The sequence below is a fragment of the Phoca vitulina genome, unplaced genomic scaffold (genome assembly GCF_004348235.1).
Source record: "Phoca vitulina isolate PV1807 unplaced genomic scaffold, GSC_HSeal_1.0 scaffold22, whole genome shotgun sequence".
Classification (NCBI taxonomy): Eukaryota; Metazoa; Chordata; class Mammalia; order Carnivora; family Phocidae; genus Phoca; species Phoca vitulina.
Window position 1 is genome coordinate 37,087,101 of NW_022589725.1, and position 23,182 is coordinate 37,110,282.

The 23,182-nt window shown below is 37.5% G+C and overlaps 1 protein-coding gene across 3 annotated transcripts in view; it reads left to right on the plus strand.

Annotated features, from left to right (window-relative positions):
• The window catches only part of EIF5B (eukaryotic translation initiation factor 5B), a 95,901-nt gene that overhangs the window by 52,660 nt on the left and 20,059 nt on the right, over positions 1–23,182 (plus strand). For 2 of the 3 annotated variants that reach the window (XM_032419893.1, XM_032419896.1), the window contains exons 10-14: positions 9,456–9,742; positions 17,212–17,319; positions 17,500–17,610; positions 20,073–20,140; positions 20,890–21,031. In XM_032419893.1, coding sequence (XP_032275784.1) covers positions 9,456–9,742; positions 17,212–17,319; positions 17,500–17,610; positions 20,073–20,140; positions 20,890–21,031 — 716 coding nt within the window. The remainder of the gene's footprint in view (positions 1–9,455; positions 9,743–17,211; positions 17,320–17,499; positions 17,611–20,072; positions 20,141–20,889; positions 21,032–23,182) is intronic. The other variant, XM_032419895.1, reaches the window with a different exon arrangement.

Consider the following 23,182-nt stretch of genomic DNA (forward strand, 5'->3'; position numbering starts at 1 on the left):
TGACATAGCTTTGATTTACATGATCTTTTTCTATTCTTTATCTGTCTCCTTGATTAGCACATAGTTGAGATTTTTAAATCCAGTTTGTCAGTCTTTATTTTACCTAGACCACTTAGCCCATTACATTTAACCCTTTATGTAATTAGTGAAGAGTATTTATCTTATTTAGTCCTTACTGGTTCTGTTTCTTTTTTTGTCCTTTCTAACCATGCTTGGGATTGTTGTTTTGTTTAAAATTTTATTTATTTATTTATTTGACAGAGAGCAGGAGAGAGAGCGAGAGAAAGCACAAGCAGGAGGAACAGCAGAGGGAGAGGGAGAAGCAGACTTCCCATTGAGCAGGGAGCCCAATGAGGGGCTCAATCCCAGGACCCTGGGATCATGTCCTGAGCCGTAACTGGCTGAGCCACCCAGGCACCTCCCCCCCCCGCCTTTTTTTTTTAATTCTGTATGTTCATCCTTCCATGAGCTTGGAAGTTATATACTTTCCCACTTATTTTTAGTCATTACTCTAGAGACTTTTAACATGGATCTTTAAACTATTACTGTCTAATATTACCCTCGTTCCAGACAATGAAAAGACTGTAGAATACATGAGCAAATTTATCCACTCCTCAGTTTGTTATTCCCATTTATTTTAATTCTCTTTTTTAAGTTTTGGCTTAAGTTTACTCGTATTGTCAGCTCTTTGTTGTATTTCATTTCTTTTTGGATCTCTGATCTTCCATTTGAGATCATTTCTTCTTGCCTGAAGAATACCTTTTAGAATTTCCTTTAGTATGAACCTGTTAGTGAGGCATTCCATTTTTGCTTTTCTTTATTTTTATTATGTTAATCACCATACATTAGATCATTAGTTTTTGAGGTAGTGTTCCATGATTCATTGCTTGCATATAACACCAAGTGCTCCATGCAGTACGTGCCCTCTTTAATACCCATCACCAGGCTAACCCATCCCCCAACCCTCTAGAACCCCCAGTTTGTTTCTCAGAGTCCATAGTCTCTCATGGTTCGTCTCCCCTCTGATTCCCCCCCTTCATTTTTCCCTTCTTGCTATCTTTTTTTTTTTTTTAACTTACATATTATTTGTTTCAGAGGAACAGGACTGTGATTCATCAGTCTTACACAATTCACAGCACTCACCATAGCACATACCCTCCCCAGTGTCTGTCACCCAGCCACCCCATCCCTCCCACCTCCCACCACTCCAGCAACCCTCAGTTTGTTTCCTGAGATTAAGAATTCCTATATCAGTGAGGTCATATGACACATGTCTTTCTCTGATTGACTTATTTCGCTCAGCATAATACCCTCCGGTTCCATCAACGTCGTTGCAAATGGCAAGATTTCATTCCTTTTGATGGCTGCATAATATTCCATTGTGTATATATACCACATCTTCTTTATCCATTCATCTGTCGATGGACATCTTGGCTATTTCCACAGTTTGGCTATTGTAGACATTGCTGCTATAAACACTGGGGTGCACATACCCATTTGGATCCTTACAGTTGTATCTTTGGGTAAATACCCAGTAGTACAATTACTGGGTCATAGGGTAGCTCTATTTTCAACTTTTTGATTACCTCCATACTGTTTTCCAGAGTGGCTGCACCAGCTTGCATTCCCATCAACAGTGTAGGAGGGTTCCCCTTTCTCCGCATCCTCGCCAGCATCTGTCATTTCCTGACTTGTTAATTTTAGCCATTCTGACTGGTGTGAGGTGGTATCTCATTGAGGTTTTGATTTGGATTTCCCTAATGCCGAGTGATGTTGAGCACTTTTTCATGTGTCTGTTGGCCATTTGGATGTCTTCTTTGCACAAATGTCTGTTCATGTCTTCTGCCCATTTCTTGATTGGATTCTTCATTCTTTGGGTGTTGAGTTTGAGAAGTTCTTTATAGATTTTGGATACTGGCCCTTTATCTGATATGTCATTTGCAAATACCTTCTCCCATTCTGTTGGTTGGCTTTTGGTTTTATTGACTGTTTCCTTTGCTGTGCAAAAGCTTTTTATCTTGATGAAGTCCCAATAGTTCATTTTGCCCTTGCTTCCCTTGCCTTTGGCGATGTTTCTAGGAAGAAGTTGCTGTGGCCGAGGTAGAAGAGGTTGCTGCCTGTGTTCTCCTTTAGGATTTTGATGGACTCCTGTCTCACATTTAGGTCTTTCAACCATTTTGAGTCTGTTTTTGTGTGTGGTGTAAGGAAATGGTCCAGTTTCATTCTTCTGCATGTGGCTGTCCAGTTTTCCCAACACCATTTGTTGAAGGGACTGTCTTTTTTCCATTGGACATTCTTTTCTGCTTTGTCGAAGATGAGTTGACCATAGAGTTGAGGTTCCATTTCTGGGCTCTCTATTCTGTTCCATTGATCTGTGTGTCTGTTTTTGTGCCAGTACCACACTGTCTTGATGATTACAGCTTTGTAGTAGAGCTTGAAGTCAGGAATTGTGATGCCACCAGCTTTGCTTTTCTTTTTCAACATTCCTCTGGCTATTCGGGGTCTTTTCTGGTTCCATACAAATTTTAGGATTATTTGTTCCATTTCTTTGAATAAAGTTGATGGTATTTTGATAGGGATTGCATTAAATGTGTAGATTCCTCTAGGTAGCATTGACATTTTCACAATATTTGTTCTTCCAATCCGTGAGCATGGAATGTTTTTCCATTTCTTTGTGTCTTCCTCAGTTTCTTTCATGAGTATTTTATCGTTTTCTGAGTACAGATTCTTGGCCTCTTTGGTTAGATTTATTCCTAGGTATCTTATGGTTTTGGGTGCAATTGTAAATGGGATCGACTCCTTAATTTCTCTTTCTTCTGTCTTGTTGTTGGTGTATAGGAATGCCACTGATTTCTGTGCATTGATTTTATATCCTGCCACTTTACTGAATTCCTGTATGAGTTCTAGCAGTTTTGGGGTGGAGTCTTTTGGGTTGTCCACATAAACTATCATATCATCTGCAAAGAGTGAGAGTTTGACTTCTTCTTTGCCGATTTGGATGCCTTTTATTTCTTTTTGTTGTCTGATTGCTGTGGCTAGGACTTCTAATACTGTGTTGAATAGCGGTGGTGATAGTGGACATCCCTGCCGTGTTCCTGACCTTAGGGGAAAAGCTCTCAGTTTTTCCCCATTGAGAATGATATTCGCTGTGGGTTTTTCATAGATGGCTTTTATGATATTGCGGTATGTACCCTCTATCCCTACACTGTGAAGAGTTTTAATCAAGAGAGGATGCTGTACTTTGTCAAATGATTTTTCTGCATCTATTGAGAGGATCATATGGTTCTTGTTCTTTCTTTTATTAATGTATTGTATCACACTGATTGGTTTGCGGGTGTTGAACCAACGTTGCAGCCCAGGAATAAATCCCACTTGGTCGTGGTGAATAATCCTTTTAATGTACTGTTGGACCCTATTGGCTAATGTTTTGGTGGTAATTTTTGCATCCATGTTCATCAGGGATATTGGTCTGTAATTCTCCTTTTTGTTGGGGTCTTTGTCTGATTTTGGGCTCAAAGTAATGCTGGCCTCATGAAATGAGTTTGGAAGTTTTCCTTCCATTTCTATTTTTTGGAACAGTTTCAGAAGAATAGGTATTAATTCTTCTTTAAATGTTTGGTAGAATTCCCCTGGGAAGCCATCTGGCCCTGGGCTCTTGTTTGTTGGGAGATTTTTGATGACTGCTTCAATTTCATTACTGGTTATGGGGCTGTTCAGGTTTTCTATTTCTTCCTGCTTCAATTTTGGTATTTTATTGTCTCTAGGAATGCATCCATTTCTTCCATATTATCTAATTTGCTGACATATAGTTGCTCATAATATGTTCTTATAATTGTATTTCTTTGGTGTTGGTTGTGATCTCTCCTCCATTCATGATTTTATTTATTTGGGTCCTTTCTCTTTTCTTTTTGGTAAGTCTGGCCAAGGGTTTATCAATCTTGTTAATTCTTTCAAAGAACCAGCTCCTAGTTTCGTTGATCTGTTCTACTGTTCTTTTGGTTTCTATTTCATTGGTTTCTGCTCTGCTCTTCATTATTTCTCTTTGCCTACTGGGTTTTGGCTTTATTTGCTGTTCTTTCTCCAGCTCCTTTAGGTGAAGCGTTAGGTTGTGTACTTGAGACCTTTCTTGTTTCTTGAGAAAGGCTTGTATTGCTATATAGTTTCCTCTTAGGACCGCCTTTGCTGCATCCCAAAGATTTTGAACAGTTGTGTTTTCATTTTCATTTGTTTCTGTGAATTTTTTTAAATTCTTCTTTAATTTCCTGGTTGACCCATTCATTCTTTAGTAGGATGCTCTTTAGCCTCCATGTATTTGAGTTCTTTCCTACTTTCTGCTTGTGATTGAGTTCTAGTTTCAAAGCATTGTGGTCTGAAAATAGGCAGGGAATGATCCCAATCTTTCTGTACCGGTTGAGACCTGATTTGTGACCCAGGATGTGATCTATTCTGGAGAATGTTCCATGGGCACTAGAGAAGAATGTGTATTCTGTTGCTTTGGGATGGAATGTTCTGAATATATCTGTGAAATCCATCTGGTCCAGTGTGTCATTTAAAGCCTTTATTTCCTTCTTGATCTTTTGCTTAGATGATCTGTCCATTTCAGTGAGGGGCGTGTTAAAGTCCCCTACTATTATTGTATTGTTGTCGATGTGTTTCTTTGCTTTTTTTCTTAATTGGGTTATGTAATTGGCTGCTCCCATGTTAGGGGCATAGATATTTACAATTGTTAGATCTTCTTGTTGGATAGACCCTTTAAGTAGGATATAGTGTCCTTCCTCATCTCTTATTACAGTCTTTGGTTTAAAATCTAATTTGTCTGATAGAAGGATTGCCACCCCAGCTTTCTTTTGGTGTCCATTAGCATGGTAAATGGTTTTCCACCCCCTCACTTTCAATCTGGAGGTGTCTTTGGGTCTAAAATGAGTCTCTTGCAGACAGCATTTGATGGTTCTTGTTTTTTTCTTTTTATCCAATTGTGATACCCTGTTTCTTTTGATTGGGGCATTTAATCCATTTAAATTCAGGATAACTATTGAAAGATATGAATTTAGTGACATTGTATTGCCTGTAAGATGACTGTTACTGTATATTGTCTCTGTTCATATCTGGTCTCTGTTACTTTTAGGCTCTGTCTTTGCTTAGAGGACCCCTTTCAATATTTCTTGTAGGACTGGTTTGGTGAAATCATATTATTTTAGTTTTTGTTTGTCCTGGAAGCTTTTTATTTCTCCTTCTATTTTCAATGACAGCCTAGCTGGATATAGTATTCTTGGCTGCATATTTTTCTCATTTAGTGTTCTGAATATATCCTGCCAGTCCTTTCTGGCCTGCCAGGTCTCTGTGGATAGGTCTGTTGCCGATCTAATGTTTCTCCCATTGTAGGTTCCAGATCTCTTCTCCCGAGCTGCTTTCAGAATTTTCTCTTTGTCTCTGAGACTCGTAAGTTTTACTATTAGATGTCAGGGTATTGACCTATTTTTATTGATTTTGAGGGGGGTTCTCTGTGCCTCCTGGATTTTGATGCCTGTTTCCTTCCCCAAATTAGGGAAGGTCTCTGCTATAATTTGCTCCAGTATACCTTCCGCCCCACTCTCTCTCTTCTTCTTCTGGGATCCCAATTATTCTAATATTGTTTCATCTTATGGTATCTCTTATCTCCTGAATTCTGCCCTCGTGATCCAGTAGTTGTTTATCTCTTTTTCTCAGCTTCTTTATTCTCCATCATTTTGTCTTTTATGTCACTAATTCCCTCTTCTGCCTCATTTATCCTAGCAGTTAGAGCCTCCATTTTTTATTGCACCTCATTAAGAGCCTTTTTGATTTAGACTTGGTTAGATTTTAGTTCTTTTATTTCTCCAGAAAGGGTTTCTCTAGTATCTTCCATGCTTTTCTCAAGCCTAGCAGTATCTTTATAATCGTCATTCTGAACTCTAGTTCCGACATCCTACTAATGTCTGTATTGATTAGGTCCCTGGCAGCCAGGACTGCCTCTTGTTCTTTTGAGGTGAGTTTTTCTGTCTTGTCATTTTGTCCAGAGGAGAACAGATGAATGAGAGAACAAAATGCTAACAGGGTAACAATGATCCCAGAAAAATATACACTAAACCAATCACAAGATTTAGGGAAAAGAAAGGGAAAGAAAAAGAAAAAAAAAGTGATGAAATATGATCAGGGTGGTGAATAGATCAGTGCCACACACTAGATTTTGGGCATATTTTGGTCTGTTAGAAGAAAATACCTCCCAAAATTTTAAGGAAAGAAAATCTTATGTATGTACAAAAATAAGGGTAAATACGATGAAGGGATGGAATATGAGTGTAAAGATGAAAATTATAAAAGATTTTATAAAAGGATTTGATAAGATAAGTTAGTTGAGAAAAGAAAGAAGAGAGGGCGCCAGGGTGGCTCAGTTGGTTAAGCAACTGCCTTCGGCTCAGGTCATGATCCCGGAGTCCCATATCGGGCTCCCAGCTCAGCGGGGCGTCTGCTTTTCCCTCTGACCCTCTGTCCTCTCATGCTCTCTCTCACTCTCTCCCAAATAAATAAAATCTTTAAAAGAAAAAAAAAGAAAGAAGAGAAATTAAATAAAAAAAAAAGGGAGAGAATGTGATCAGTCAGGAGACTAGAACAAAGCCATACACTAGAGATTTAGGGTATATTTTGGTCTCTTAGAAGAAACATACTGTATCCCAAAATTTTAAAGAGAGAACAACTTATATATATATATATATATATATATATATACACAAAAAATAAGGTTAACTATAATGAAGTGATAGGTTATGACTCTTAAAAAGGTTTTTAAAAAAAAGGGATTGATAAGATGTTGGTTGAAAAAGGGAAAAAGAAATTAAAAAGTAGAGGAAAAAAAATTTAAAAATTAACTTTGAAAGACTAATGTATCATGGGAAAAAAAGCCATCAGTTCTGTGTGCTGTATTCCCCTCGTGCTGGAGTTCTGCTGTTCTCATTGATCGGTGAGTGAACTTGGTCTTCGCTGGCTGTTCTTGCTGATCTTCTGCGGGGGGGTCCTGTTGCAGTGGTTCTCAAATGTCTTTGCTGGAGGCAGAACTGCCCTGCCCTTGCCAGGGGCCGGGCTAAGTAATCTGCTCAGGTTTGCTCTCTGGAGCTTTTGTTCCCTGCAAGCTTTCTGTACAGCTTTGGAGGATGAGACTGAAAATGGTGGACTTCCAGTCTCCGCCCTGGAGGACCCAAGAGCTCGGGCCCCACTCCTCAGTGTGCCCCCAGAGAAAAGCAGTCAGTCACTCCCGTCTCCCCGGTCTCCGGCTCCACTCCGTGCTCACCTGGCCTGTGACCAAGTGTTTCTTTCTCTGGCAGGACCCCGTGTGGAGTCTCCAAACCCAGCAGATCCCTGCGGTGTGCTCCCGCACCGCTCCTCCCGGGGGAGGAAGGGGAGTCTCCCCAGATCTGCCGCTTGTTGGGTCCCTGCTGGAGGAGCAGTGGCCCAACTGTGCCGCGGATCACGGTTTATGGCAACCCCAAGCTGAGAGCCCGCTCCTCGGCTCCATCTCTGTAGCTGGCTTGCCCGCTCCGATACCTGGGAACTCTGCCACACTCAGGCACCCCCGGTCTTCCTGTGACCCTGAGGGCCCTGAGACCACACTGTCCCAGCAAGGGTTCCACCCCCCGCTTAACCACTGGAGCGACATCCCTCAGCGGAGCCGACTTCTAAAAGTTCCAATTTAGTGCTCCGCGGCTCTATCAGTTGCCAGTAGTGGCTGACGGAGGCCCCCTCCCCTGCCGTCTGTCTTCCCTTATATCACCTTGGATTCACTTCTCCGCACGTCCTACCTTCCAGAAAGTGGTCGCTTTTCTGTTCAGAGAGTTGTTGCTATTCTTTTCTTCGATCTCCTGTTGAGTTCGTAGGTGTTCAGAATGGTTTGATCCCTATCTAGCTGAATTCCTGGGACCAGACGAATAGGTCCCTACTCCTCCACCATCTTGTTCCTCCTCTTCTTTGCTGAAATTCTATTTAACATTTTGAAGATATTATTCCGTTGTGTTAGCTTTCATTGTTTCTGTTGAGAAGTCAGATATCAACCTAAAGTTTTCATGTGCCTTTGGTTTTCAGCAGTTTTAGTATGATGTGGCCAGGGTCAATTTTCTTTATTAATTCTGCCTATAGAGTTTTATCAATGCATGGTTTTATGTTTTTATCGATTTTGCAGTGTTATGAGCCGTTATTCTCCTCAGGGATTCTAGTTATGTCTATGATATGTCTTCTTACTATATCAGTGTTTCATTTCTTTTCATGCTTTCCACCTAATTGAGTCTCCATGGTTCATTCTAGAGTGTTTTTTATCTGTCTTCTGGTTCACTAGTTTTCAGCTGTTTCTACTCCCCTGTTAAACCAATCTTTTCGGTTCTTAGTTTTGTTTCCAGTATTTTCTAGTTTTAGATACTCCATTTAACTATTTTTTTATAGGTTTCTACTTTCTAAACTTTTTAATCTTTTGCTCCCTAGATGTTAGAAACATAGTCATTTTTCAAATTTTTTAATAGACTATTTATTTTAGGGAGTGTAAGGGGGGAGGGGCAGAGAGAGCATCTCAGGCAGACTCCCCCTGAGTACAGAGTCCAACTCAGGGCTCAATCTCATGACCCTGAGATCATGACCTGAGCCAAACCAAGTGTTGGATGTTCAACCAACTGAGCCCCCAGGCATCCCTCATTTTGGGGCTTGCTGGCTTCCATCATGTACATAATTTTTCCACGTGGCTTGTTATTTTTATATATTGTGCTGGATATTATACTTGTAAAACTGTAGGAATAATTTGACATCAGGGATGGTGTTTTTCTTTCTCCAGAGAGAATTTATGTGTACATCCACCAGGAGTCTGAATGAACTAGCAATATTGAATCATCTTATTCTAGATTTAGAATTGATAGAATCTGGAGGTGATTGGCCAATAATGGGGGGTCCTGTTTATTACCTATTCATTCTAACTGCTAGTGTTCAGTTCTTTGGGATTTCATTCCACAATAAGAATATTACCCAATGTCTTTCCACCTTGTCCCCTTGAGTCTTTAATAGACCCAGTGCCTGGACCCCTAAGCACTGCTTCACCTTTAAGCTGCCTCCTCCAAATGGCCATTGCTTCTCAGCCTTTTGGCTGAGATCAAGTGCAGAATTGGCAAATGACCCCAACTGAAAGAAATTTTAAGTGTTGTGTTCCCCTCCCTTGGTTCTTGTTCTGTCTTATAGCCTGGTTCAGTAACATATTAAGTTTTTACTGTTAAATGGCAGTCTTCATTGTAGCAAATATGTGACCAATGCTTTACATTTATGATGCATGAAAACAGTTTAGCATTCATGATGTTTTATAATATTACTGCCATACTTCGTGCACCCTTAGTAGTATTTTTCCCTTTAAGGTCTCTATAATGTTGATGGAAATCTCCATTTTTAACTTTCAAATCTCTTTTTCCTGAAAGAAGAAAACACGGTGCATATAGAAGTAAAAGAAAATCCTGAGGAGGAAGAGGAGGAGGAGGAAGAGGAGAGTGAAGAAGATGAGAGTGAAGAGGAAGAGGAAGAGGAAGGAGAGAGTGAAGGCAGTGAAGGTGATGAAGAAGATGAAAAGGTGTCCGACGAGAAGGATGCAGGGAAAATGTTAGATAAAAAACCAAGTAAAGAAATGAGTTCAGAATCTGAATACGACTCTGATGATGATCGAACTAAAGAAGAAAGGGCTTATGACAAAGCCAAACGGAGGATTGAGGTATTTATTTTCCCCTTTCTCTGTACTCCTTTCCTCCCAACTTCTCATCTGGGATCATTAGAACAATTCTCTGAGCTAAAGACAGTGTGGTACTGGCATAAGAACAGCTAATACAGATGATGAAACAGAACTGAAAGTCCAGAAATTCTTATATTTCTGACCTGTTGATTTTTCAAAGATGCCAAAGCAATTCAGTGGGAAAAGAATAGCTTTTTCAACCAATGATGCTACTTAAATTAATAAAAAATGAGTTTAGTCTCTGACCCCAAATCATATATAAAAGTTATCTTAAAACAGATCAGAGATAGAGCTAAAGATAAAAGAAACTAAAGGTATAAATTTAGGGGGGGGGAAAAACAGGACAAAATATTCATGACCTTGGGTTGGACATTGGGTCTTTGACATTGATCTAACCTAAGCACCTTACTCCCTCACCTAAGTCAGAATGGTATACTGCTTTATTGTTTTTGTTTGTTTGTTTTCTCCAAATTTTGATGTGCTCTTTAAATGATTGTTTAAGGGTATGCAGAGATACTCTGAGTCATAAAGGGTTAAACTGGTGTTTGCCTTGTGTATTTTAGGTTAGTCACTGTGAGGCATCTGATGAGTCTAGTTATTGAAATCTGGTGGGTTAATGAGGCATCTTTTAAGATTTTATTTCATTTATTTTTTGACAGAGAGAGAGAGAGCGAGAGAGGGAACACAAGCAGGGGTGGAGTGGGAGAGGGAGAAGCAGGCTCCCCGCTGAGCAGGGAGCCCAACGTGGGGCTTGGTCCCACAACCCTGGGATCATGACCTGAGCCAAAGGCAGATGCTTAACGACTGAGCCACCCAGGCGCCCCCGAGGCATCTTTCTATTTAGCAAAATGTACATACCTAGCATGCTTACTATATTTTTCCTACTTAATTCAATAGACTTGAGAGTTTTCTTTAATTATGTCAGCTTAGTATAAATAATATACTAAAAACTGGTTTGCTTAAGGATGTTAAAAGTATTTCAAAGCTATAAACGATTTTAGCTTTCCTTTTTTAAAAAATATTTTCATTTATAATTCTAATTTTCAGTTTTTTATAACCTATATATTTTTAAATATCAATGTTTGCCTAATCCTTCTGTAAAGTCTATTAAAGGGATACATTTTCTGAATTTCTAAAGGTCTAAGAAAATCTATTGTTGTAAGTTGGGATTTCTCACCCATGCCACTATTGATATCTTTGGGCCATATAATTATGTTGTGGGACAGTCCTCTTCATTTAGGATGTTAAGCAGCATCTCTACCCTCCACCCACTAGATACCAGTGGCACTCCCCTCCCTTCTTCCCTGTTGTAACTGCTGCTTCCCACAGCACCTAATCAAGCCAACTCCCTTACTCTCTACCCATGTGTGATGTGTTTGAAGATTTAAAAACAAGGGGTATTGGGGCACCTGGGTGGCTCAGTCTTCGAGTATCTGCCTTTGGCTCAGGTCATGATCCCAGGGTCCTGGGATCAAGCCCCGCATCGGGCTCCCTGCCCAGCAGGAAACCTGCTTCTCCCTCCCCCACTCCCCCTGCTTGTGTTCCTGCTCTCACTATCTCTCTCTGTCAAATAAATAAATACAAATATTTATTAAAAAAAATAAAAACAATGGATATAATGCAGAAAGAAGTTTCCCCATTATCTCACTTCCCAGACTTGTGTTATAGTTCTGTACATGAGCTTCAAGTTTTTTAAAATGTTTAATTAAAACTAAGTTAGATAATAAATTTTGTAGATATATATATATTTTAAGGATTTTATTTACTTATTTATTAGAGAAGGGAGAGCACAAGCAGGGGGAGCGGCAGGCAGAGGGAGAAGGAGGCTCCCCGCTGAGCAAGGAGCCCATTGGGGGACTCGATCCCAGGACCTTGGGATCATGACCTGAGCTGAAGGCAGACGCTTAACTGACTGAGCCCACCCGTGCTTTCCAATATTTTCTTTTTTTCCACATAACAGTATGCTCTGGACCTCTTCACCCACCAAATTTTTAAGCAGCTTTGTTGGGATATGATTTAGGTACTAATGAATTGATGCGTTCTAAGTGTACAATTCAGTGATATTTTGTAAGTTTGTAGAGTTGTGCATCTGTTATCACAACTCAACTTTAAAATATTTTCATCACCTCAAAAAGATTTCTTGTACCAATTTGTAGTCATTCCCTGTTCCTAGCCCCACATATACAACAGTTCCCACCCCCACTCTCCCAGTCCACCCATCCACAGTTCTGCTTTCCATGGTTTCAGCTACCTATGGTCAACTGCAGCCTGGAAGCTGATGATCCTCCTTCTCTTGTATTGTCAGAAGGTCAGTTGTAGCCTAACACTATATTATTCACTAACTTCATCTCATTACATAGGCATTTTATAATCTCACATCATCACAAGAAGAATGGTGAGTACAGTACAATAAGATACTTTGAGATCACATTCACTTAGCTTTTTTTTTTTTAAAGATTTTATTTATTTATTTGACAGAGAGAGACATAGAGAGGGAACACAAGCAGGGGGAGTGGGAGAGGGAGAAGCAGGCTTCCTGCTGAGCAGGGAGCCCAAAGTGGGGCACGATCCCAGGACCCTGGGATCATGACCTGAGTCAAAGGCAGGCGCTTAACGACTGAGCCACCCAGGCGCCCCTCACATAACTTTTCTGCAGTATATTCTTATCATTATTCTTTTTTATTACTAGTTATTGTTAATCTCTCACTGTGCCTAATTTATCAATTTAACTTTTTTTTTTTTTTTTTTTTAGGAGGGTGAGGCAGAGGGAGAGGGAGAGAGAGAATCTTAAGCAGGTTCCATGCCCAGCACAGAGTCCTGTGCAGGGCTTGATCTCACAACCCTGAGATCATGATCTGAACTGAAATCAAGAGTTGGATGCTTAACCGACTGAGCCACCCAGGCACCCCTAAATTTATTTTAGATATGTATAGGAGAAAGTATAGTATATGTAGCGTTTTATACTGTCTGCATTTTCAGGCATCCACTGAGGGTCTTGGAATGTATCACCTCCTGGATAAGGAGGGGACTCCTATAAATTTCAGTCATATAATATGTGATCTTTTATGTCTATCTTATTTCACTTACTCTGGTTATAGCTGTATCAGAATTTTGTTCATTTTTATTGCCAAATAGTGTTGTATAAGTATACCATATTTTATTATCTCATCACTAATTAGAGGATATTTGAGTTGTTTCCAGTTTTTGGCTATTGTAAATGGTACTACTATATACATTTGCATATAATCCTTTGTATGGAAATGTGTTTTCGTTTTTTTTTTTTTATATATTCCTAAGAGTGAGATTGCTGGATCATATGGTAAATTTTTGTTTAACTTTTTCAGAAAGTGCTAAACTTTTTTCCAGAGTGGCTGCACAATTATAGATTCCCACCAGTTGAGGGTTTTAGTAGTTTCTCTGCATCTTCACTAATACTTGTCAACATCTGTCTTTTCAATTATAGTCATTCTAGTGGATATGAAATAGTATATCTTACTGTGATTTTCATTTGCATTTCTGTGATGTTGAGCATTTCTCAATGTGCTTCTTGGCCATTCTTGTATCTTCATTGGTGAAACATCTATTCAAATTTTCGTCCATTTTAAAATTTTGTAATTTGTCCTTTTATTGAGTTGTAAGAGTTCTTTTCATTTTTTAAAGTTTTTTTGAAGTGAATAAATTTTTAATTTTGTTAACATCCATTTTATCAAAACTTGCTTTTATAAAGAGCATGCTTCTAGTGTTGTATTAAAGAAATCATTGTCTGACCCAAGGTCATGAATATTTTGTCCTAATTTTTTTTCTAAATTTCTACCTTTAGTTTCCTGTATCTTTAGCTCTATCTCTGATCTGATCTCAGACTTTCTGTTCTGTTTCATCATCTGTATTATCTGTTCTTATGCCAGTACCACACTGTTTTCATTAGTATAGCTTTATAATAGGTTTTGAGGTAGGCAAATATAAGTTCTACAATGTTGTTACTCTTTTTCAAGTTTGTTTTGGCTATTCTAGGTTACTTGCTTTTCCATATAAATTTTATGGTCACCTTGTCAATTTTTGCAAAAAACTTGCTCAGATTTAGATGGAGATTGTGTTGAATCTGTAGATCAACTTTAGGGAGAATTATCATTTATTTTAATAATATTGAATCTTCCAATCTATGAAATAGGCTGATTCTCCATTCATTTGGATCTTCTACAGTTTCTTCCAGTAGTGTCTCGTAGTTTTCAGTTTAAGATTTGTAATTCTTTTGTTAAATTTCTTACTAGGTATTTTATTGTTTTTGATGCTATTGAAAATGGGTTCACAAATTTAAAAAATTTTTTCATTTCTAGTATAAAGAAATACAATTGAGTTTTATAGATCTCATATCCTTTAACTATATTGAAATATTTTTCTAATAATTTTTTATGGATTCCTTAGAATTTCTTATAATCACTGTTATGTCCTCTATCAAAGACAGTTTTAATTCTTACTTTCCAATCTCATTGCTGCGTATTTCTTTTTTTTTTGCCTGATTTCCCTGGCTAGAACAGTACATTATTGAATAGAAGTGGTAAGAGCAGACGTACTTGCCTTGTTTTCAATCTTTGTGGGGAAAGCATTCAGATTTTCACTGTTTACTGTGGTGTTAATGGTAGTGCCTTTTATCAGTTTCAGTTTGTTGAAAGTTCATATCATGAATGGAAATGGGTGCCTTTTCTAGGTGTATTGAGATTCTTTTTTCTTTTTTGTATTAATGTATGATGTATTGGTATTCAGATGTTAAGCCCAACCTTGCATTCCTAGAATAAATCCCAGTTGATCCTGGTATAATCCTCTTTATATGTTACTAGATTTGGTTTGTAATATTTTGTTGAGGTTTTTGTGATCTATACCCATGAGGATATTGATCAGTAACTTTGTTTTGTTTGTCTGGCTTTGGTGTCAGTTTAAAATTAGCTTCCTAGGTTTAGTCACGAAGTGTTCCTTCCTCCTCTTTTTTTCTGCAAGAGGTTGTGAAAGATTGTTTTTCCGGTTTTAAGTGTTTGGCAAAATTAACTAACAAAGCTTTTGTCTTTCGAATACTTATAAATTTCTAATACAGTTTCTTTACTTGTTATATTGTTATCTCTTTGTCATTTTCTTTTTCATCTTGAGTCATTCTCAGTAATTTTTGTCTTTCTAACCTATTGTGTTTCATCTAAGTTGTGAGCATAAAGTTTATGGTATCTTTTTTTTTATTATTTTTTTTTATTATTTTATGTTAGTCACCATACAGTACATCATTAGTTTTTGATGTAGTGTTCCACAATTCATTGTTTGCATATAACACCCAGTGCTCCATGCAATACGTGCCCTCTTTAATACCCATCACCGGGCTAACCCATCCCCCTCCTCCTCCCCTCGAAAATCCTCAGTTTGTTTCTCAGAGTTATGGTATCCTTTTATAATCCTTTACATTTCTGTAAGGTTAGTAGTGGTGTCTCTTTTGATTCTAATTTTGGTGATCTGTGGCTCCTTCCCCCCCCCCCCCTTTGGTCAAACTAGTGAAAGGTTTTCTATCTTTTTGATCTCCTCAGACTGAGTGCCTTAAACAATAGAGATTTATTTTCTGATAGCTATTGAGGCTAAAAGTTCAAGATGAAAGCGTCAGCAGGGTTGTTTCCTGGTGAGAGCTCTCTTCTTGGTGGCAGATGGCTGCCTTCTCACTGAGTCTTCATATGGCCTTTACTCCATGCATGCCCAGAGAGAGATTTTTCTTATTTCTCCTCTTGTAAGGACATCTGTCCTATTGGATTAGGGCCCTACCCATTTAACTTTAATTACCTCCTCAAAGGCCCTATCTCCAAATACAGTCACATTGGGAGTTAGGGATTCAGTGTATGAATTTGGGAGAGATAAAATTAAGTCCATAACAAATTTCATGGTTCCAAAACCTTGCTACGTATAATTTTCTAAAATCCATACCAGACTTCCTCAGTAAGAATCTCCATTGTGGATAGGGGTATCTAAGCGATTCTATGCAACCAGATAGTTTTCAGCCCTGGGATTGAGGAAATATTCATTAAGAAATCCCCAGCTACAGATTGTGGTTACTAATTTTTGCTGTTACAGTACTGCAGTGAACGAACACTGCTGTACACATGCATTTCTGTATGCTTATGTCATTGCTTCAGGACAGATACTTACAGGTAGAATTTCTGAGTTAAAGTCTATACTGCATTGCCCTCCAGAAAATTTTAATGCTACACCAAGTGTGAGAGAAAAAGGCCATTTTCAACCATAATCAAATCCTAGCTAAGGTCGTGATGTTTGCATTTGAGTCATAGAATATAAAGCTCTTGTGTACTACTCCTTGTTAGTAAATATTCACATCTGACTTTTGACCTTCCAAAATGTTTTTTCATTCCATTTTCTGTAGAAAGACCCAGTGTCTAGTGGTAGAAATGAAAGTAAAGAAATTTTACAAAAATGGTTTTTAGATGGAAGATGTTTTGGAAATAACTTCAGAATTTTGATGAAAGTCTTATCTCATTTGAATGCCAGCTTTACTGTACTTGAAAAGTTGGCATTTCAAATTGCTGCTGGCATGTGTGTTTTTGTTTGGTTCTTAGAAAGCTGAAGTATCTAGATAAATGCTACAAGAGAAATGCATTGTGATGCAAGGACATGCTTGTCATGCCTAATGAGTGGTATCTTAAGGTAGGAAATGTCATTGGACATCTCAGGCCGGGGATTAAATAAACCGTCTCTCAATTGAAAGGTTTTATAGTGTTTGTACACTGGATAAAGTTTAAAAATATATTGCTTTAAAATACTTTATAGTTTTGGGACGCCTGGGTGGCTCAGTTGGTTAAGTGCCTGCCTTCAGCTCAGATCATGATCCCAGGGTCCGGGGATCAAGTCCCTCATCAGGCTCCCTGCTCAGTGGGGAGCCTGCTTCTCCCTCTGCCTGCTCTGCCTGCCATTTCCCTCTGCTTGTGCACTCGCGGGCACTCTTTCTCTCTCTCTCAAATAATTAAATAAAATCTTAAAAAACAAAATTTATAGTTTTGAAGTTCTAATGAAATTGTTTGAATACAAGAGTATATCTCCTTTTATAAAAACCCTCACATAAGCTAGAGGATGTATTGTATGTGTACTGAATGGAATACAAGATCACTTTCTTATATTCTTTTAAATAAGCAATGTACAAAAGTGCTCAGAAAGTTGAAGCCAAAACGTCACACTATTTTTACTCATATTTAACATTGTTGTCCTGAAATTTAACAGGTTTCTCTTTGTTCAAAGGTACTGTAATGGGAATTAGATTGTAAAGGTTATGTTGTAAAATGCAATTACGTATAGTTAAACTAACAAAAAACTTGGATGATGGTTGTGGCATTCTCTTGCCAAGGCAACATAATTTAAAGGACAGTAATGATAGGGTTTGAAATAATTTTGTGATTTATTTTTTTATTTATTCCTAGAAACGGCGACTTGAACATAGTAAAAATGTAAATACAGAAAAGCTAAGAGCTCCTGTTATTTGCGTACTTGGACATGTGGACACAGGGAAGACAAAAATTCTAGATAAAGTAAGAAAATATTGTTAGCATATAACTTTTTAAGTAAGTGAATGATACCTTATAAAAAGCTAATAGAAACCAAAGCACAGATAGGCAGTTCTGTTACATTAAATAGGTTGCTACTTTCTTACTGCTGTTTCTTCTTTTTATATTTCAAAATACAAATCTGAATCTGCTGTCTCATCCCAGCTTCGTCACACACATGTACAAGATGGTGAAGCAGGTGGCATTACGCAACAAATTGGGGCCACCAATGTTCCCCTGGAAGCTATTAACGAACAGACTAAGATGATTAAAAATGTAAGTACGCTGTATTTGGTGTGTTTTAATCTCTAATAGAAATTAAGGTATAAATTATTTCAGATACAGAAAAAAAGAATAGTATAAAGATCCATATGCTCACTATTCATAATTAACACTTGTGCCATTTTGTTCAATTTTACTTGAGTTTTTTTTTTTAAGGAAAACATTAGATGTTATAGGAGCCCTCATTTTTCATTTCCTTTCCTCTTGCTCCCAAAGGCAAATGCTATTTTGAAGTTAGAGTATATTGTTCCCCTGCATGTTTTAACACTTTTCCTGTAGATTTCCATGTTGAAAAACTGTTTCCTCCCCCACCCTCTTTTCCTTCAATCACATTGTGATTGTATTTTCTTTATCTCCCTAATATTTTCTGCGTTGGAGATATTCAGTTTATTCAAAATAAATAAAATCACATGAGATTAAGGTAAAGCTTAATGAATCATTATAAAGCAAATACTTTTGTGTCACCTGTGTTAGGAGATAGAACCTTGGCCCTTACCTCAAGAAGACCTCTGTTAGGTCCCTTTCCAATCGAAACACTCTTCTACTCACAAGGAATTTTTAAAGTAATCTCTACCTTTTAATGTGTTAGAGGTTGCAAAATGTTGTTATTCCAAGCTCTTTATCCATGTTAATAAAGAGTGGTTTGGTTTTGTTTTACTATAAACTCATGAATTAACATATTTACCGTGTTTGAATTCATTTATTCTTGTGGTGATATAGTCTCATTTTCATCCAGTGATTGACTCCTGAGTCTTTTTGATTCAGTTTTAGTAGTCTTTGGTTGCATCCTTGAGTCTGATGTAGCAGGATGTTTTAGGCTCATCTTATACATACGGTGCTCCAGTCTTGGAACTGAGCCTTGTAAAAATTCCCTAGTTCCATTATCACAGAGCAGGTAAAAAAGGTAAATTTTGAACTAAGGAGTAACAAAACTGATAACTGACACACAGAGCACAAATTATTATATGCTAGTATCTCCCTTTATTCTTTCTTTGGTCTTAGTTTTGTATATCGAAAGGGTCTATGAGTTTGTCTCCAGTTGGTGGTGGTGGTTGGAGGGGGGTGGTTTGGTTGAGATGGTGTTTTATGAAGCTTGTTTTCTGGTAGATTCCTAAGGAAGGAGTAAGGGGAGTAATACTCTTTGAGTTTTTGAATATTGCATACCTACTTTGTGGCCTTCGCCCTGGAAAGTTAGTTGGCTACATATAAAATCCTTGATTGACATTTTCTTTCCTTAAATATCTTAAAGCTTACTTGCGTTTCTTCTCACATAAAATATTGCCTTTCAGGTTTTATCATAAGCTGGTTTTCATCCTTTTATAAGTAATGTGGCCTTTTTGCATTTTGGGGTTGATTGTTCTGGGTCAGTTTTCCAGTTATGTGGAAATTTTTCAGTTCTATTTCAGTATGTAATTTAAAATCTTTATTTTAGGACAGTTTTCTTAAATTACAGTTTTTCAAATTCATAATTTAAAATTTATCTTGGTTGTAATTTATCTGATATTTCTATGTATTAGTCATTGGGGATTTATAACAGCTAATTCTAGTTGCCAGAACTTGAAATCTGATGTTACTTTACAACACAGTTAAAGAGCATGATTTTTATTAGGTCTGTATTAAAGTTTTCAGGATAACTTTTATATGACAATTATAATTGCTTGTATTCCAGACACTGAAGTGGAAATAATTATGGTGCTCAGTGAATGTTGATTTAAGATGGTCAGAATGCAAATATGAGATGTTTTACATTTGAATCATTTTGACCTAGATCAGGAGATAAGATTTTGAAAAATCACTTGAAGATTAACAGAAAGTATAGATAAGCAAGTAAAAAAAATCGTGTATGTGAGAGATTTGTTGGTCAGTCCACTCTTTAGGGTAAAAGAGAATGTCCGTATCAGGCATGTTGTAATTTTTTTCCATTCATTAAAGAACTTTTGTCCAGAAAGTCAAGTGTTTATGATGTTATTTAAATAAAGCAGTCTTTCTTTAATATTTTAGGTTGGTGTAGTAAATTTTCTTTAAAACACACTTTAGGATATTTTTTCAATTCTACATGTCCTCAAAGTTTAGAATTGCTTTAAAGTTGGACCAGATACATTTTTCAAGTTGTCAGAACCTCTTCTTGCATGTTACCTTTTTATAGATAATCACTCTCGGACGACTGTTGTCATTTGTTACTTATTGATAATCTGCTCAGAATTAGAGTACACCGTGTTTTATGACCTTAACAAAGAGAATATTTTCTCATTTCATTCCCCTGCAAACTCCTTTTGATTAATGAAAATATTGACTATTGTGCTTTGCTGGTTGATTCACTGACTGTCGTAAAACCATTTATTTAGAAAAGAAAGTGGTGATGTTTTTAAGTTTTCTTGGCTGAATAATTGTTTTTATAAAGCAGCTTTCATTGTTTTGACTTTCTTAAGCTCTCTACTTTTCCCCACCTTTTCTAGTTTGATAGAGAGAACGTACGAATTCCAGGAATGCTCATTATTGATACTCCTGGGCATGAGTCTTTCAGGTAAGAGCAACTTGCGTTATTTGGCATCAAACAAACTACTAGAAACCATTAAATCTAAAAGTTCAGTGAGTGGGAAAGTCTGATTAGGCAACATTGAGGTAGTATTTTAAGATCTGTAGTCCCTGTAGCTACCAGTCATCATCTGTGCCTACTGAGTAAGTAGTAATTTATTTGGATACTTGCTTTTTTGTTTTTTGTTTTTGTTTTTTTTTTAAAGATTTTATTTGACAGAGACAGCAAGAGAGGGAACACAAGCAGGGGGAGTGGGAGAGGGAGAAGCAGGGAGCCCAATGCAGGGCTTGATCCTAGGACCCTGGGATCATGACCTGAGCCGAAAGCAGACGCTTAATGACTGAGCCACCCAGGCGCCCCAAGTATACCTGTTTTTTATGGAGATCTTTCCTACTTTGAAAGACCAAACCCTAATACATACTTGGTCTGTCTCCTGTGAAACCCATTATACATGGAATTTATCCTGTTGCCTCTTAGCTGTATTTCTTAGTGCAAAAAACTTGGCCAATACAATTTGCAGAAATACTGGAGTAACTTCTGGAACTAACTTATTCCAGCTGATATCAGTTCACTATGTCAGATAAGCATTTGGCAAGTTAAGGGCTAATGGCACTTAAATTTTTAATGCATGTGCTTCATTTTGTTTTTTTCGTTTAGGTTTTACAAAGAAACATTTGTTTCTTTAAAAGAGTAATTTCAAGATTTCTATTTATGCATCTTTTCCCTCTTTTCAACAGTAATCTGAGAAACAGAGGAAGCTCTCTTTGTGATATTGCCATTTTAGTCGTTGATATTATGCATGGTTTGGAGCCCCAGACAATTGAATCTATTAACCTTCTGAAATCTAAAAAATGTCCCTTCATTGTTGCACTCAATAAGGTAAGCTCCCCTGAAGAATTAATATGAAAACATGCTTCTTAAATTTTTGTGATTAAACACATATCCTAGTATAACTTTCATATAACAATATGTATTTATGCTAAGTTAAGTGTATTTTCTGAGATCAGACGAGAACGGGTGCGCTCAGGGTGGCCGTAGACAGTTAAGTGTATTTTGACAAATTTATATACACATATAACCACCACCATCAGAATATAAACCATCTCCATATTCCCAGAATGCTCACTCATGTTCTTTTACAGTAAGCCTACCCCCTTTTTCTTTTTTAAAGATTTTATTTATTTGACAGAGACACAGCGAGAGAGGGGACACAAGCAGGGGGAGTGGGAGAGGGAGAGGGGGAAGATGTGGGGCTTGATCCCAGGACCCTGGGATCATGACCTGAGCCGAAGGCAGACGCTTAACGACTGAGCCACTCAGGTGCCCTGAGAAATTTTTTTTTATAATTTGTGTTTCTTATGTTCTCTATAAGTAGTCTTTAACCATTTTCATAATTTTATTTAACATTTAGATATGTGGTATTTTTTGTTAATTTTTGTGCATAGTATAAAGATCAAGTTTCACTTTTTTCCACATGAAAATCCGGTTCAAAACCTTTTGTTGAAAAGATTATACTTCATTGATTTCTTTTTTATAATGCTGTACAGTTGACACAATGTTACATTAGTTTCAGGTGTACAACATAGTGATTGAACTATACACATTATGCTGTGTTCACAAATGTAGCTATCATCTGTTGCTGTCCAGTGCTGTTAACAGTATGCTGTACCTTTTATTTTTGTGATTTATACATTCTATAACTGGAATTCTACATGTCCTACTCCCCTCCATGGTTCATCCATCCCCCCCCCCCGCCCTGTCTCTCATAACCACTTTGTTCTGTTTATGGGTCTGTTTCTACTTGTTTGCTTGTTTTTGCTTTATTTTGTTTTTTCTTTTTAGATTCCACATATTGGTGAAATCATATAGTATTTGTCTTTCTCTGTCAGGCTTATTTCACTTAGCATAATATCCTCTGGGTCTGTCCATGTTGTAAATGACAAGATCTCATTCATTTTTATGACTAATACTCCGGGGTGTGTGTGTCTGTGTCTGTGTGTGTATGTATGTGTACACACCGCATCTTTATCCATTTAACTATCAGTGATCACTTAGGTTGCTTTCATATCTTGGCTATTGTAAATAATGATGCAATAAACATAGGTGTGCATCTCTCTGTTTGAATTAGTGTTTTCGCTTGCTTTAGGTAAATACCCAGTAGTGGGATTACTGGATCATAATGGTATTTCTATTTTTAGTTTTTTGAGGAATCTGTATACTGTTTTCCACATTGATTGGTTGTACCAATTTACAGGGTTCCTTTTCTACACATCCTCAGCAGCACTTGTTTTTTATTGTCTTTTTGATAATAGCCACTCTGACTCTGTCATAAGGTGGTATTTCACTGTGGTTTTGTTTCCCTGATGATTAGTGATGTTGAGCATCTTTTCATGTGTCTGTTGGCCATCATTTCTTTGTCTTCTTTGGAAAAATGTCTATTTAGGTTCTGTGCCCATTGTTTTATTTATAATTTGTGTTTTGGCATGTTGCGTTGTGTTTGTTCTTTGTATATGTTTGACATTAACTCTTTATTGGATATATCCTTTGCAAATATCTTCTCTCATTCAGTAGGTTGTGTTTTTGTTTTGTTGATGGTTTCCCTAACTTTACAAAAGGTTTTTATTTTGGTGTAGTCCTAATAGTTTATTTTTGTTTACCTTGCCTTAGGGAGACATAACAGTGTTGTTACAGCCAATGTCAGAGAAATTACTGCCTGTGTTCTCTTCTGGGAGTTTTATGGTTTCAGGTCTTATATTTAGGTCTTTAATGCATTTTGAGTTTGTTTTGTGTATGGTGTTAGAAAGTGGTTTGGTTTTATTCTTTTACATGTAGCTGTCCATGTTTCCCAGAACCATTTATTGAAGAGACTGTCTTTTCCCCATTGTATATTCCTTTCACTTTTGTAATAGAGTGACCCTATAAGCATTGGTTTATTTCTGGGCTCTCTGTTCTGTTCCATTGAACTGTGTCTATTTTTGTGCCAGTTCCACTCTTGTTTTCATTACCATAGTTTTGTACTATAGCTTGAAA